Source organism: Camelus ferus, chromosome X (assembly GCF_009834535.1).
Source record: "Camelus ferus isolate YT-003-E chromosome X, BCGSAC_Cfer_1.0, whole genome shotgun sequence".
Lineage (NCBI taxonomy): Eukaryota > Metazoa > Chordata > Mammalia > Artiodactyla > Camelidae > Camelus > Camelus ferus.
Window position 1 is genome coordinate 21,473,848 of NC_045732.1, and position 16,195 is coordinate 21,490,042.

The 16,195-nt window shown below is 35.5% G+C and overlaps 1 protein-coding gene across 4 annotated transcripts in view; it reads right to left on the bottom strand.

The window, feature by feature from the left end:
- Window positions 1-16,195, bottom strand: part of RPS6KA3 (ribosomal protein S6 kinase A3) — a 104,306-nt gene that overhangs the window by 65,013 nt on the left and 23,098 nt on the right. For 2 of the 4 annotated variants that reach the window (XM_032475663.1, XM_032475659.1), the window contains 2 exons: window positions 15,897-15,933; window positions 10,063-10,119 (listed from right to left, as the gene is read on the bottom strand). In XM_032475663.1, the coding sequence (XP_032331554.1) occupies window positions 10,063-10,104 (42 nt within the window). In that variant the 5' untranslated portion in view covers window positions 10,105-10,119; window positions 15,897-15,933. Of the gene's footprint in view, window positions 1-10,062; window positions 10,120-15,896; window positions 15,998-16,195 lie in introns of all 4 variants that reach the window. The other 2 variants (XM_032475660.1, XM_032475661.1) reach the window with 2 other exon arrangements.

Sequence of the window (16,195 nt, forward strand, 5' to 3'; positions counted from 1 at the left end):
ATTCTGGATCAGAGGCACCATATGAATTAAGCAAGCCATGATTTAAAAAAAGGAGGGGTATTTTTTTTTTAAAGCTCTTAGGGGTGGAGGAAAGGGACACTAGAAATTAAAAAATAGCCCTGAAACAGAGCCAAAAATGTAGCAACGGAAATTTTATATGCTTGGAAATTATGCCTGTTATACACATACTCCATTTAATGCCACCATGCAGTGCTAATGATAATGCTACTTATCTCAGAAATATTTTCCTAAGTGGTTTATACTTAAATCTGCTAGAGCACATTTTTCCCATGCTCTAAGTGCTAAAATATAGTCAGCCAATGAGAGTTAGAACAACAGACAGTACTCTACACAATTAGTCAGTAAGTGTCATCAATGTATCACTCCACAAATGTTCCCTGCCAATGAGCACTCTATTGTACTTCCCTGTGTTGAGTGGTTCTTCACTGTCTATTGTCTACTCTGCTAGGGCTTCTTTTTCTGCAGTTTGTGTTTGACCCACGATGACTGCAAGAGTTGTGCAAGTATGTGCTGGACTCATGGTTTTGAGTATCATTTTGGATGTTCAAATTCAAGTTTTGAGGTAGCTTGAGGGAAACTTCAAGGAAATGGAGGAAACCAGCAGACAACTGGGAACTGGTGAAATTCCCTGATGTTGTGAAGGCCAGCATACATATCACTGCTGCCTGAGGGTTACTACGAATGATAGCTGAAGGAACGGCATACATAAAAATTAGAAGAAACTACTGCTAAAGGCTATCATGACTGCAGGGGATTTGAAAAGAATGAGGCATTGCCAATGTACTCCTGCCTGTCCTTTACAGGGGCACTGCTCTTTAACTTGGCATCTAAGGTCATCTACGACCTATCTCCATCCATCCTATCTTTTTAAACCATTTTTACCACTACTACTTTTAACAAGCTTTCTCCGATTCTTGACAATCATGTATGTGACTATGATACAAGAGCTATAAAGACTGAGTTGATAAACATAGTGTTTAGGACTAGAGAAATATAATATTTACAAAGTCAATGTAATGAGTTATTCATGTACACATGGTCGTTAGAAATAAATAATAAGGGGAAATAGAAGGGTCAAAGGACCAAGTTAAGAGAAAGACAAGTCATTTCACAATTCTGAGGCTAGGCACACTGTCAGCCACAAAATTACTGGATACCACCCTAGTCCTTAAGGAGCATACTTTAACCCTGGTGAATAGAGAGCAGGATCAGCCTCGGGAAGGAAGAGGACAGGAAAATGAACACTTATTGGGCTTATTTGTGCCAGGTACTTATTTATCTCCTTTAATTCTCAAGTCTCAAAAGAACCTTTGCCTAGTACTGCAAGAACCATTAAGAGAATTATTTCCCCACTAAGCAAGAAACTGCTTTGATTCTTGGATGCTTATGGAAAGCTAAACAGCCAAGACTCCTTATTTCTTCAGCATGGATCATCAGAGCATGGAGTCCTCTGGCTAGCTGAGAAAGGACAGAAAATTCTGGAGTCCAGGAAGGTATCTTGGCTTGAGGGGCAATGTAGCACTCTACCTTCTGCTACAATGACAGTCTCTCTTCCAGCCCCACTGGAATAAAGGATAAAAATAATGAAGTCTCTCCAGCAAGGAAGGGAGAACAAAAGACACTGGCTGGAGCAAGTTAATTGGTGAGAAATTCAACTAAATATGAACTAATACGCAAACATTCTTGGGGGAGGGAGATGGAGGAAGGTGATGACTACTTGTTATATTTTGGTATGGGTCAATTTAATTAGATAAATTTTCTTATATTTCATGAGACACATGGAGGAAATAAAAATTTTACTTCAGGTGGATAAAGACAAGAAAGGAATAAGCCTTCCAAAGCCAGAAGAAAGGGAAATAGCATTAAATTCCAGAAGATGGAAGAGAAGTGGATCTAGGACGTGGGAAGGAAGCAGACTACAGGGCGAAGAACAAAGAGAAGAGAGGAAGAGATGAGGTGTGAAGAAGGGAAAAATCCAGCCATAATGAGATGACTCTACTGAAAACAAACAAACAAACAAACCAAACCCAGGGGACATGTTCAAGAGAGACATCACAAGGGCAGTTCCACACGTCAAGAAGGTCTGAGTGAAGGTATTTTATATTTAGGAGAAATTCAGCTCTCCTTTATGACCATCATTTTAGGAAAGCTGATTTAGCTACCTCTCGCCCTTTCCCCACTTTGGCTTTTGTTTGCACCATTTTCCCATGAGAAAGCCTTCGCTCAAATATTGACATTTCTATACTTCTCAAAATCCTATACATAAAATTTCACATCTTCTCTGAATTTTTACTTGACTACACCAGTTACAACAAGCTTTATTTTAAATTCTACTTAATTTTTTATCAAAGGCTAAAGGGTCAAATAATGATGCAAGGCTTATACAACAAAAAAATAGCAATGCCCAGTGTTCTTGATACCCTTTCAGCTCTTTTCATTGTTCCCTCTGGTGTTTATACGGTAAATAATAACCTTACACTGTTCTCTCTTGACTCATCAATTTAAGATATCACATTTAGACATCCTATTACAGATGACTTAACAAACATATCACACATTTTGGTTAAATCAACATTTAGTCTTTACAAATATTATGACTATGTAAACACTGTTTACTGCTGAAAAATATACTCTAGTTACATTTCTTGTGTACATTTTGTTTTAAAGTTTATGGTTGCTTTGTTTTATAATTTGCTTTCTTTTCTTTGTACCTATCTGAAATTCTTCTCATTCTGCCTCTCAGGTGAATCTTCCTATCTGATAATTCATTACTTCCAACATTTTTCCCCCTGGAGACAGCCGTCCTGGAATCATCTGTCTGCTTCGAGCTGGACTGAGTACTCTTGAGGCCTACTGAATGAACTAGTCTTCTGAAGCATCCTTTATTCATCATAATAGAAAGGAACTTTCTTCATTGTACTTTTAAATGACGGATCTTTTGTTGCCTGAATCTCATGTCTCTTTTCCTTAGAAAATAACCGTCTAATGTTGGCAAAGCCCATTTTCTAGCAACTTCCTAAGAATATAGGTACATGTCTGAAAATATCTTGGTTGAAAATCATTTTCACTAAGCATTTCAAAGGCATTGTTCCTTGACTTTTAACTTTCAATGTTGAAATGTCTGGTATTATTCTTATACCCAGTCCTTTATAAAGGTATTAAAAAAATCTCTAAAACCTGTTTTAGTCCATTTGGGCTGCTATAACAGAACACCATAGACTGGGTGGCTTATAATAAACAACAGAAATTTATTTCTCACAGTTCTGGAGGCTGAGAAGTCCAAGTCCAAGTTGCTGGCAGATTTGGTGTCTGGTGAGGATCTGTTCCCTGGTTAATAGACAGCCATCTTCTTGCTGTGTCTTCACACGGCAGAAGGGGTCAAGGAGCTCTCTGGGGTCTATTTTACAAGGGCACTAATCCCATTCATGAAGATTCTGCCCGTATGATCTAACCGCCTCCCAAAGGCCCCACCTCTAAACATCATCACATTGGAGATAAGGCATCATCAACATATGAATTTTCGGGAGATACATTCAGACAACAACAAAACTTTCAGGATCTTCTCTTTATCCCTGGTGTTTTGATATTACATAATAATGATCCTTCTTGAGAATAGGGTGTTTTTTAAAATTATTATTATTAATAGGCTTTCAGTAGGCAGTTTAAATCCTGAGACTCATGGTTCTCATGTTGGGGATAACTGTTTTTTGGAATTTTAGTATTCTCCCTAATCTAAGAGCAAGATTATCACTGGACCATTCTGAAAAGCACTGCCAATTAAAATGTGTCACACCTTTGATTATAATAAACACTCTGATTTCAGACATATTAAGATGTGAGGGAAAAACATACATCTTACGGTATTTCTTTCCTAATTTCTTCCCCTCTATTTCCCTACTATCTCTTTCTGGAATTCCTATAGGTAAATGTTAGATTGCTTCTCTTTTTCTCTCCTGTTTTCTCTCTCTTTGTCTCATTGGTCTGTTTTCTGGGAGGTTTCCTCAATTTTAGCTTCTAAATATTCTACTAAAATGTAAAACATTACTGTCACATTTTTATTTCCTAAGAGTTTCTTCTTTTTCTGATTAAAAAAATGTCATCCTACTCTTGTTTTAGGAAATCAATTTCATCCCATAGCACTCAGAGGATATTAATTTAACTTTTCTTTTCCCTGCATTGCTTGTTTCCCCAGACCTTACTCTTTCATGTTAGAAGCCTTTCTCAAATGTTTGGTGAGATCTGGCTTTTAGCTAGTATGCAAGAGTGAGGTACTAAGATGCGGACCAGATGTTCTAGAGCTTATCATCTGGTAGGCTTTCTTGTAGGTCAACTGGCCAAGTAGCCAGCCTCTACATTGAATATTTCCCAGAAGTCTTCTAATTTCAGTATCTGGAGGTCTTTCTTCAGGGATCATTCGGTTTCTTCAAGAAAGAAGACTGCGCTCTCCTGCCTGGAGGATATGGTCTCAGCTGGTGGACTGGGCAGGGGCAGGGGATCACACCACCATGCAGTGCTAGGCTTTCACTTGATCTCCCTGTTTCCAATCCAGCGCCTCGCCCCACTTCCTACTATGCCTGCGGTTCCAAGTCTAGAGCCTCTCTGGCTCATTTTTCTCTATGAAATAGTTTTTTTCTCTTCCAGGGGTAGGAGAGAGAATTAGAATGAAGGCTTTTTCTTTTTTTTAACACGTTTGATAATTATGTTTATTCAGTTTGGAGCTACTTACATGTTTTCTTTTGAAAAGAATGATAATATCCTCTTATAGACTGAGAGCATGAAGAAGGATGAGGCTGTGTTTCACTCCAAATGGCCTAAAGACAGGCTCTTTCCTGACTCTTTCTTGAACTGCAGGTACAAAGTAGTGGTGAGTAGTAAGGAGCGAACTATAAGCTTTATGAGCTCTGCTAGTCCATAGCCCTCACGCAGGCTGTCACTGTGTAAGGCTTTAATGCATTATAATACATGTTCAACACGTTCTCTTAACTGGCAGCATTAACTTCCGGGAACATCATCACTGTGTCATGAGTTTGTTTAATCACACTGCTCCTTTATTCCAGGCTTTGTCCAGCTTTCTTACCTCCCCTGACACCTTCAATCATTTGCAGAACCCAGTTCCTGGCAGGGAGGGAGGCATTTATCTCAGTCAAAAGCATCCTTGTGGCTTTCTAGAGTCATTTTCCCTGTATATAGAATGAAGGCTTTTAATGTCGACACTCAACTAATCTTGACTTTCAACCCCATACCACACCTCCACTTTCCATAGTGCTTGGTGACATTCTTGGGCCCTTCTGCGGCTTTGGGGCCCTGAAGAAAGCTTCCTTCCTGCTGATATACTCCTCACAAGCACCCGGGTCCTATAACTTCCTCTTGTTATGACTCTTATCTGATTTTCATATTTATGTATCATAGTTCAAATAATAGAAGTCTTCTAATTTCAAAGACCACATTTCTGTTTCTTATTCTCCTTGTTGTTTTGGGTGATAATTTCCCAGAGGAGAAGAGGACAAAAACAGCTCTATTTTGCCATTTTAAAACTACAAGTTTCCCTTATGTGCTCTTGTGTCTCTAAACAACTTAGCAGGGTTCTTGGCACCTAACAGACATTCATTAACTACCTGGTTAATGGATGATTAGATGTAGCGGAAATGCAGAATACACTCCTATAATAAAAAGACCCCAAAATGCAATGGCTCAAACAAGATAAGTGTCTATTTTTCTCTTATGGAGCAGTCCACTGGTAAGAGGCTAGGTTAGAGTGAAGAGGTGTCGCTAGATCATAAGGTCATTAAGGATTCAGCTTTCTACCCTCTTTTTTTTTTTTTAATTGAAGTATAGTCAGTTTACAACGCTGTGTCAACTTCTGGTGTACAGTACATTGCTTCAGTCATTCATGAATTTACATATATTCATTTTCATATTCTTTTTCACTGTAAGCTACTACAAGATATCGAATATGGTTCCCTGTGCTATACAGTCTAAACCTGTTTATCTATTTTATTCCCTCTTGCTATTCTCTACCCATTCTATAGTCTTGTGGTCAAAACTGGCTAATCATCACACTCTGCATTCTAGCCCACAGAAAAGGGGCCAACCAACCTAAAAGAAAGTCCACCAGCTGACAAGATCCATACATATGGCCAGTGTCTTGTCGTTTCTATGGGTCAGGAACCTGGGCTAACAAACATGTGAGCCCGGAAGCAGATCCTTCTCCAGTCAAGGTTCAGATGAGTCTCTAGCCCTGGCAAACTCCTTGAGTGCAGTCTATGAGAGACTCTGAACCAAGAACCCATTTAAGCTGTGTCTAGATTCCTGCCCCACAGAAACTGTGAGATAATAAATGTATGTTGCTTTAAGCTACTAAGTTTGTGGTAATTTGTTATGCATAAAATAGACTAGCTACTGTGACACCTTAACTTTCACTATTTAAATGATCAGTAATTGACAAAATGAAAACCTTTAATTGTACATTAAAGGCAAATACAATTTAAAAGTATAAGGCTAATATATATTTCACAATCTTTTGGATTTAATACCATTAAAGAAATATTAAATGTTAGGCTTTTATCTTATACCCAATTCCTGTAATGTGGAATGATCTCAACAACTTCACACACATTACTAGTAATATCTAAGTCTGTAGCTTTTCAACCTATCTCTAGAATGCAGTTTTCTTTCAGATGCAAATGCTGCTAATGCTGTGAGTACTTGGAGGGGAAGCATGAGCCATGTAAGTATAATATCACAATGGAAAATGATTTTAGAGTACAGAGAATCAAATATTTGAAGGTTTTCCTTCCAAGGGAATTTTTTTTAAAGAAAAAAAGGCAGCTGGTAGCAGAAAAATCAATATTAACACTTACCGATTGTTTTTACATTTGCTTAGATACTAATAAATATATACTACAGACCAATGAAGTAAAATGCCTCATATGGTTTGGGAGGTGCAGAAATCTAGACCAAATCTGAAGGCAGCCTTGGGCTCTGGGCCCCATGCCAAGGCTAGCACCCTGTGCTAGCCAAGACTTAATCCACACATCCCTTTAATTAGCAAGCACTGATGGAGCACCTACTGGGTACTAGGTGCCAGACATATGGATATAAAACAAGGAATAAGTCAGACATGGTCACTGCCTCATGTAGCTCACAGTTTAGTAGGAAATACAGACAAGAAAAAAGCAATAGAATCTAGTGTGGTGTTGTCATTTAGAGTTCATGTAGGCTGCTATGGCAGCACAAAGGAAAAACACTCAACTCAAGGTAGAAATGAAAGTGGTAGTTGTATCAGGAAGACAGCTCAGTTGAGTGATACCAAAACTTGGACCTGAAGGATGATCAGGACTTAACTGGAGGGGAGTAATAAGGGAAGAGAATTCTGGGAGAAGGCATATCACCTATAAAGGCCCAGGAGTAAAAGAAAACCTAATACATTTGAGTGGTTGGACTTTTAGTAGAGGGTAGAGGTGTGTGGCCAGAGATGATATGGAGATGTATGCAAAGGCCTTTTATTATGCAGGATTTGGTAGGTCACACTGCATAGTTTGGACTTTAATTAAAGAAAGCACAAAATGTATGAAGGGTTTTAAGAAAAAGAGGTCAATCATCTCACTCTTTCATAACTGACATAATGTTCATGACAGTTTGTGGAATTTTTGAAAAGTTAACTTTCCTAAGATGTTAAAAAGCATACAGAAACAGAAAACTTTTTTTTTATATGCTAGCAATAACCAGATGGAAGACACAGAAGAAAAGAAATACTACTTATAATATAACAAAAACTATAAAATACCAATGAATTATCTTAAGAAATGTATAAAACCATATTAAGAAACCATAAAATTTTGATAAAGGATATAAAAGAATATCAGAATAAATGAATGTTCTTGGATATGGAGACTCAATGTTATTAAAATAGTTTTCCTCATGTTAATTAGTAAATTTAATGCAATTCAGATAAAAATCTGATTAAAATTTTCAGGAGTGTCTGATAAACTGATTCTAAAGTTCATCTAGAAGACGAATAAGAGTACAATTTTCAAAGGTGGGAAGGCTTGCCTTGCCACATAGAAAAAACATAAAAGTATAGTAATTAAAAATGTATGTAAAGTTAAAACATTCAGGGGGTGTTGTGGGTTGAATTGTGTCCTCCAAAAAAATATGTTCAAGTTCTAATCTCTGGTACCTGTGAATGTGATCTTATTTTAAAAAAGTGTCTTTGCAGACATGATAATGTTAAGATGAAGTCATACTGGAATAAGGTGGGCCCTAATCCAATGACTGGTGTCCTTATAAGAAGAGGGAAATTGGGACACAGACACACAAGGAGAATGCCATGTAATAAAGGAGGGAGAGATTGGAGTGATGTGTCTATAAGACAAGGAATGCCAAGGACTGCTGACAGACACCAGCAGCTGGAAGAGGCAAAGAAGGAGCCTTCCTCAGAACCTTCAGAGAGAGCATGCCTCTGTCAACACCTTGATTTCAAACTCCTAGTCTTCCAGACTGTGAGAGAATAAATTTCTGCCATTTTAAGCCACCCAGCTTGTGGTACTTTGTTAGGGCAGTCTTAGGACACTAATACTGGCCATTCTATATATGATAAAGGGATCTCAAATGAGTGGGAATGAAAAGGTTTTATTTATTCAGTAAGTAGAGATTAGGGCAACAGGCTACCTATTTCGAAAGAAAAGTTAGATTTCTACATCATAACAGGTACTAAAATTCCAAGTAGATCACAGATGTAAATGTAAAAAACAAAATCATAAAAATGGTAGATGAAAATGTAAGAGGATATAACCTTGGTTCAGGGAAGGATTTTCTAACTAAAACATGAAACCTAGAAGCCAGAACTGACAATTTAAAGACAAATGCTTCTGTACATACACAGTGAAAGACAACATAATCAGTGTCAAAAACTAGGGAGAAAATATTTGCACGATATATTGTAGCCATGGAGTTAATAACCAGAATATATACAGAGATCATATAGACAATAAGGAGATAATAAGTAACCCAAAAGAAAACTGGGCAAACACAAAAATATAAAGGCCAATATAATGCATGGATACTCACTAATAATCAAATGAGATGCAAGTTGAAATAAGATTGTATTATTTATTTAGTATGGCTCAAATTAAAAATAATTTCTGGTAATATGCAGTACTGAATATATGGTCAAACAGACATTCACATATGATGAAATTTTTATAACTCCTTGGTTTGGAGGGCAATTTGGCAATGCCTATTGAGATTTAAATGTCCATATCCTCTGTTCCAGAACATTCTTTCTAAGACTATATCCCACTGAAACACAAGTTCACAAAAATAGATAGGGGAAAATTATATTAAGTACAAGACATGCATATAATAGAAAACTATGCAACCATTTTAAAAGAGGCCCATCTACATGCATTGTCATAAAAAGATGTTCAAGACATGTTACATGAAAAAAAGCAGGTTGCAGAATATATGTATTTTGTAAATACCAATAATTGTCTTATGTGCAGAACAAAATGACGATAATAACTGAGCTGCTAGCAATGGTTATCTTGCATGGGGAGATAATTTATTAACTCCTTTATGTAATATTTAATGAGTGCCTATTATGTGCCAGGCACTGGTCTAGGTGCTGGGGATTCAGGACAGAACCAAAAAAAATTAAAAAAAAAACCCAAAACCCGAGATGAAGAGATGTTGAATCATCATTTTCAACGTTAAATATTTCTGTAAAGTTATGACCTTTATATTTATGTCTCTAATAAATCTATAGTTACTTTGATTTTTTAAAAAAAGCTTTAAGTTACTAATAAAAAAACTTTCAACAAGGTAGTTTGTTTTGTCTTTCTCTTAAAATCAGTCTCATCAAACAGTTTTTAAAAATGTCACTAGCACATTCAAGAAGATATTTTGATAAAATTAATGTGAGAGCATCAACAAATTTCTAATACTGTAAAATCACTACTTTGCTCAGTTTAAACATACAAATATTTAAATTTTAAGGTATCTGATTTATCTATATCCTTTATGATACAATATTTCACTTACAGTTTGTGGATTAATCTCCTCCTCTCCCATAGGTTCATCCATAATTTGCTGTCCATTCTGTGAAAAGCATAGCAAGTAGAAAGTTACCAAAACAGATCTCACATCAGTTAAAGTTAAATGAAGGCAGATAAAACAAAATCATGTAGGAATATTTTTACCCCTAAAGGATTCTAATTAAGTACAGAACTACCATTTAAGTATGCAGTTGCCGATTTGCAACATGTTGTGCTTCAAAAGTTAATACATATATTGATTATTTATAACTATAAAAACATTTTTTTCCATGGAGGTGATATAATAAATAATGGCTACCTTTCCAGGTAAGCCCTTGATTTTAATAGTTAAATGCACTGCAATGGTCTTATTTAAACCTCACCAAACATCATTTACAATACTTTCTAAGGCAAATACATTCTAAATTTCAACTCCATTGATAATTAATCAGGGCAAATGATTAATTATTTGGGGGAAAATAAAGCTAGATCTCTAGATCAAAAGAAATTCCAGATGGATTAAACATTTAAATGTCAAAAAGTAAAATTATACAAATATTAGGAGAAAATATAGGTGAATAAAACTTATGGGGTAAGGAGAATAGAATCATAAATTAAAAAAAAAGACATTTGAATCCATGAAAGTTTAAAACGTCTTCTGTCAGACATAAAAAAGATAGAGACAAACTGATTACAAAAAAAAAGCAACATATGACAAAGGGTTGGTATTCTCAATACATAAAGAACTTTGTTTTACAAACCTGTAAGAAAAAACGATGAACCTCAACAGAAATGAGCAATAAGGGAAAAAAGAGTTCAGCCTTAGTACTAATCAAAGAAATGCATTTAACTGAAAGATACCTTTGCCTTTCAAATTGGTAATGATTTACAGAAAAAATAATACCCAGTGCTAAGATGGGTATGGGAAAGAGCACTCAGGATATACTGCCGGGGAAAGTGTAAATCAGGACAACATTTCAGGAAGGCAATCTAAGTCTGTATTTTTAAAAAAAGACATAAAACTTTGAAACATCCCATCATTTCAATTTCTTTTTTTAAAAAAATGGACAAGTGTGCAAAGATATACATATAAGAATGCTCACCATAACTTTTTCCAAAAAGAACTCCAAATTGGAAACCTAAATTCCTAACAATAGAGAACTAGTTAAATATATTATGGTACATCCATATAATGGAATACTATGCAGTCACTAAAAATGATGATAAAGATGTAAATTTATTGACATGGAAAGACAGTCACATGTAATAAGTGAAAAAGCAGTTTACAAAACAATATGGATTATAATGATCCCATTTTAAATAAATATATACATGTTTTAATGTATATATTTGTATGGGGAAAAACTCTGGAAGGATATACACCAAAATGTTAACAGTGGCTATCTCTGGGTGGTAGAATTTTAGACAATTTAAACTGTTTGTTTTGTTTATTTGAATTTTCTAATGTGTCTACAATGTCTACAATGACCATGTATTATTTATGTAAATAAAAACAAAACAAAATCAAAACTCAGGTACACAAAGTGTCTTCTCTAGTTCCCTCACTGGAAAGAGGAGTAAATGCCCCTAACCATTTGTTAATTCAACAAATGTACAAGGATCTAAGCTAACTATCTTTGGAGGATTATCAACTGGGAAATAAAAGGAAGCCCACCCATTTATCCCATATCCCACATGTGGCAGTTGCTCTGAATTTGAACTCCTCTTAATACTCTTCCTACCTCTATTTATCCATTCATCCATTCATCCATTCATTTCATTTCATTCATGCTATGTTCTAGGCACCAAACTGGAGATGAAAGGTTTATGAAACATGGGGCCCATCCAAAGATCCATCCTAGAGGATCTCATGGGTTTACTGACTCATAAAATGGGCACCCTTCATTTTCAAAAATTCACATATTATGTTCCTAGGTTAGGGAATGCCTACACAATGTTACAAAACACAGAAATTGTGCCAAAAAGCAGAAAAGGGGGAGGCAGGTATAAAATCTCTATTTTCCTAAGACACTTTCAGAAGCTATAGTATTGGCCACTTGTACGGTAAGGTCTCAAGTAACCCTAGGATACACCTTTCTCTTAAAAGCCACAACCATTTATTCAACTGAATACTGATCATTTTTATCTAAACATTCCAGACAAACCATAAACTAGCTGTTAGGAACCAAGGACTTTGGAGTCAGACACCTAGATTCAAATTTCTGCTCTTAACACTAATTATGAAGCCTTGGACAAGTTATTTAAACTATCTAAGCTTTACTTTCTTCATATGGAAAATGGAGATTTAAAAATCTTATCTTCAGAGAGTTATGAAGACTAAATGAGATTAATATATAAAAACCCTAAGAGCAGTACCTGTCACTTAGTAAACTATCAATGTTAGCTATTTTAATCATAGCCAAAATTCAATCACTTGCTCTGTGGCCCACCGATCTGCTACTTCTCTTGTATTTGCTATTTTACTGAATGGTGTCATCATTAATCTAGTAGCCCAAACTAGACTGTCTCATTAATTGTACACAGTGATCTCTTCCTATAATAAAGATCTACTCAATGGTTCCTCATTATCTGGATTTTAGAACCCTTGGTTTAACGTGAGCTACATTTATATATTCCATGGGAATGTAATTTGAGAATAATCTGCTCCTTGCAACTTTCACTGTATGCAAAGTAAGAATCACAGCTTGTAACTTACTTTCTGGTATAGTAAAAACAACACTAAAATCGTAACTGATAAGCCTACCCTATTACTTCATGTGCTCAAAATGGGGATACTCACCCTGTCTACTCAAAGGGTTACCATTAGGCTCAAAACAAACAATTCATAAGAAAACACTTTTTAAACTGTAAAAAGCTGTACCACTGCAAATTACTATTATTAAGGTGAGGTAGCTTCATGAAGATAAAATAATACTATATAACATCCTTTTAATCTTAGGATCAAAAAAAGTTTAGAATTGATAAGGGATCTTAAAAGTCTTCTGCTCCAAATATACACCATATGCTTAAATCCTTTCTATCTTACTGTCACCTATATTTGAACACTGTAAGGACAAGAAAGTACTACTTCACCAGGCAGCCTACTACATTATCTCAGAAAAAGCACTGGCTGCTAGATAATATTCTTCATTATATAGTAACTTTCCTCAAACACAAATTCCTTTTAAGAAGATTACTAATATATGATGACTAATTTGCCTGTACTCTATTTGAAAAGTCATAGGAAGTAAATCTACAGCTATGACTATAAACCACCCCAAGTCTATCCTTTTCTAGGTAACTCCAGTTCCTTCAAACATTCCTTACAGAAGATGAGACCATCTTCTTTTCTGAGCATGCATCTAATTCATCTTAAAGGGTGGTAAACAGAATTGCTTGCAATTAACATTCCAACCTTGATGTGACCAATGCAGAGTAAAGGGCATATCACCTCCCTTATCCTAGATAATAAACTCATATTAATGCAGTTCACATATACATCATTTTTGGATTGCCCACAACACACAGCTGAGTCATTTTATTTTTTCCCGTTTTCTGTTGGTTAAATCCTTGTTTTCTTCCCTCACACTGCAGCTAAGTCCTGCATCTTCTATTCTCTACTTGTTACGTAGTCTCATAAATAAAGCCCTATTTTAAATTTTTGATTCATCTTTTTCCAGTTCTGATTCATTGCTACAGTCTCTATAGATTAGATTCCAAATCTGTCAATCGGCTTCCCTCACTATTTTCAGCTTCATGTAATTCATAAATTTTATATTTTCTTTTCTGAACTCTTCATCCTGCTAATTAAAAGTAATATACTAACAAAGCAATCTAAGAAAAAAGTTAAGTGAAACATGATCAAAAGATATTTTATGCTCTATCTTCTGCAAAAACATCTACTTCCTTTCTGAGTTTAGCAAAGATTTAAAGTTTTGAACAATTTAATTTTTAAAGCAGGAAAATATAAAGCCAGTGTTATCCTACATACCAGGGAAGCTTTACCAAAACTGACCACCAAAAGCACCTTTACTTCAACAAACTTTTGTATCATTTCACCAAAACAAGGATTCAAATGTTATTTACTAGAAATGAGCATCACGTTACCTCCACAGCTAAGAATTTTCCCTTTTGAAAAATGATCCTTGGTTTCATTAGAGATTAGGTTACATGGACCACCAGTCTGACTCAGTATTGCAATACTTAATAGCTCCAGAAGTTCAAGGAATAATGCCAATTACAAAAGAAAATTTATTTCTCTAATTTTAAGAAACAAATAGAAAAAGCATGTGGTCTGAATCTGACTAACATCAGGTTTAAACACCAGCTCTGTCACCTATTGGTGTAGTTTCCTGACGTTAGATAAGCTACGTAACATTTTGAGCCTCAGTTTCTTCATTTGTAAGATGCGTATAGTGTCTACATCACAAAATTGTAATTAAAAGGATTCACCAAGGGACAGTAGATACTCAGTAAATGCTACTGCCTATCCCCTTTGGCCTGGATTGACTGTTTAATATTAACATGTCTACAGCTAGTTTCTAAAGTTGCAATGCAATGAAGAAGTACAGGAGAGTGTTGAGATACCTGTTTCACCACTTACTACAGCCAATTTCCTGCCAAGCAGGGTGGAAGAGATCATTCACATATGTGGTATACTTTTATACAATGTGGCTAAAGAATGAGTACGGACAAAAAAGAATAGTTTAAACGTGAGGCAAATGTATTTATCCTCTCTCATCCCACCATAATGCCTTCCAGCCAAAAAACTGCAGAGCTTGGCAGACTGTAAAATGCAAATATTATATGAAATACTGGAAAAGGTTAGGAAATGCTAATCATGCTTTACTCTGTTAGTCTGAAATGTGTAAAAGTCAAAAATCAGGATAACGTACAATATGGGTCTCAGCAGAATAAATCAGATAAAGAAGACTGTTAGCTTGGATTTCGGCAGGAATTATTTCCAAAATAACTTCTAATGTTTTGGTATAAAATTATCACTTAAGATAATCTCCCTGGTTTTTAAGAGGATGAACAATTCAAATCAATAATTATGAACCTAGATTTCCAGACTTCTACAATATCCCCGAGTACTTAAAGGAAAAGTTTGAAATGTTAAAAATAATAATATTTTATTAATTTAAAATTTTTTCATTTAAGCAACCCTACTAAACAGATTGTTCTGCTGTAATGGTGTGCTATAATCTTGCACATTTACAGGCTGCTGTTTGATACCTCTGAAAAAAATTTTTTAGAAATTTTAAAAAATGAGTTGAGTCCAGCAGATTATCTTGTAAAAGTACACTAGGACTAAAAAAATGATCTGTGATTCATAAATGCTACCTCGAACTTAAAAGGACATATCATACTGACATCCTACTACCTGGAAATGAAACGGACATACGAACACTGGGAGAAAAGAATTCCTCACAGAGGACAACAGCCTAAAATAACAAGAAGGGAGGGGGAAAAGAATGGGACCAGGGCACTAGTGTATTAATTTGGAGACCCAGGGTGTGAGAATGAGCAAGGACCATACCTTTTTCTTAAAATTATTTTTTTTAACCACTGTCAAGTTTCCACTTTTTTTAACCACTCTCAAGTTTCCACAAGTATATCTGCCTTCCAAACTCCCTGGTATCAGCAGTGGTTTTCCTGCCCAAAGCATATGCAATAGGACTTCCATGAAGGTGCTGAGGATGAGGCATCAGAAACCTCTCTAAAACTTCAGTAAGATACCATCAGATTGTTCAGAATCCAAAGAATCTTCTATGCAATCACATTGAAACAATAAGAAACAAGCATTTAATATTCTTAATAAGGAATGTATATAATCCTTACCAATGTGACAGGATTAAGAATCAGCTCCTCATTTATCCTAAGGAAATATCAGAGATGTGCATAAAGACTTATGTACAGTGATATTCATCATACTCATTAGACTGAAAAATAGAAAACAATCTAAATGACCAACAGGGGACTCGTTAAATAAATCATAATACATCTACTCATATGTAGGGATACTATGCAATGGTTAAAATTAGGGCCTCAAAGAAAAATTAATGATGCAAAAATATGCTGGCAATATATCAAATTAAAAAGGATACAAAACTAAATAGTATGACCCCAATTTTGCACCC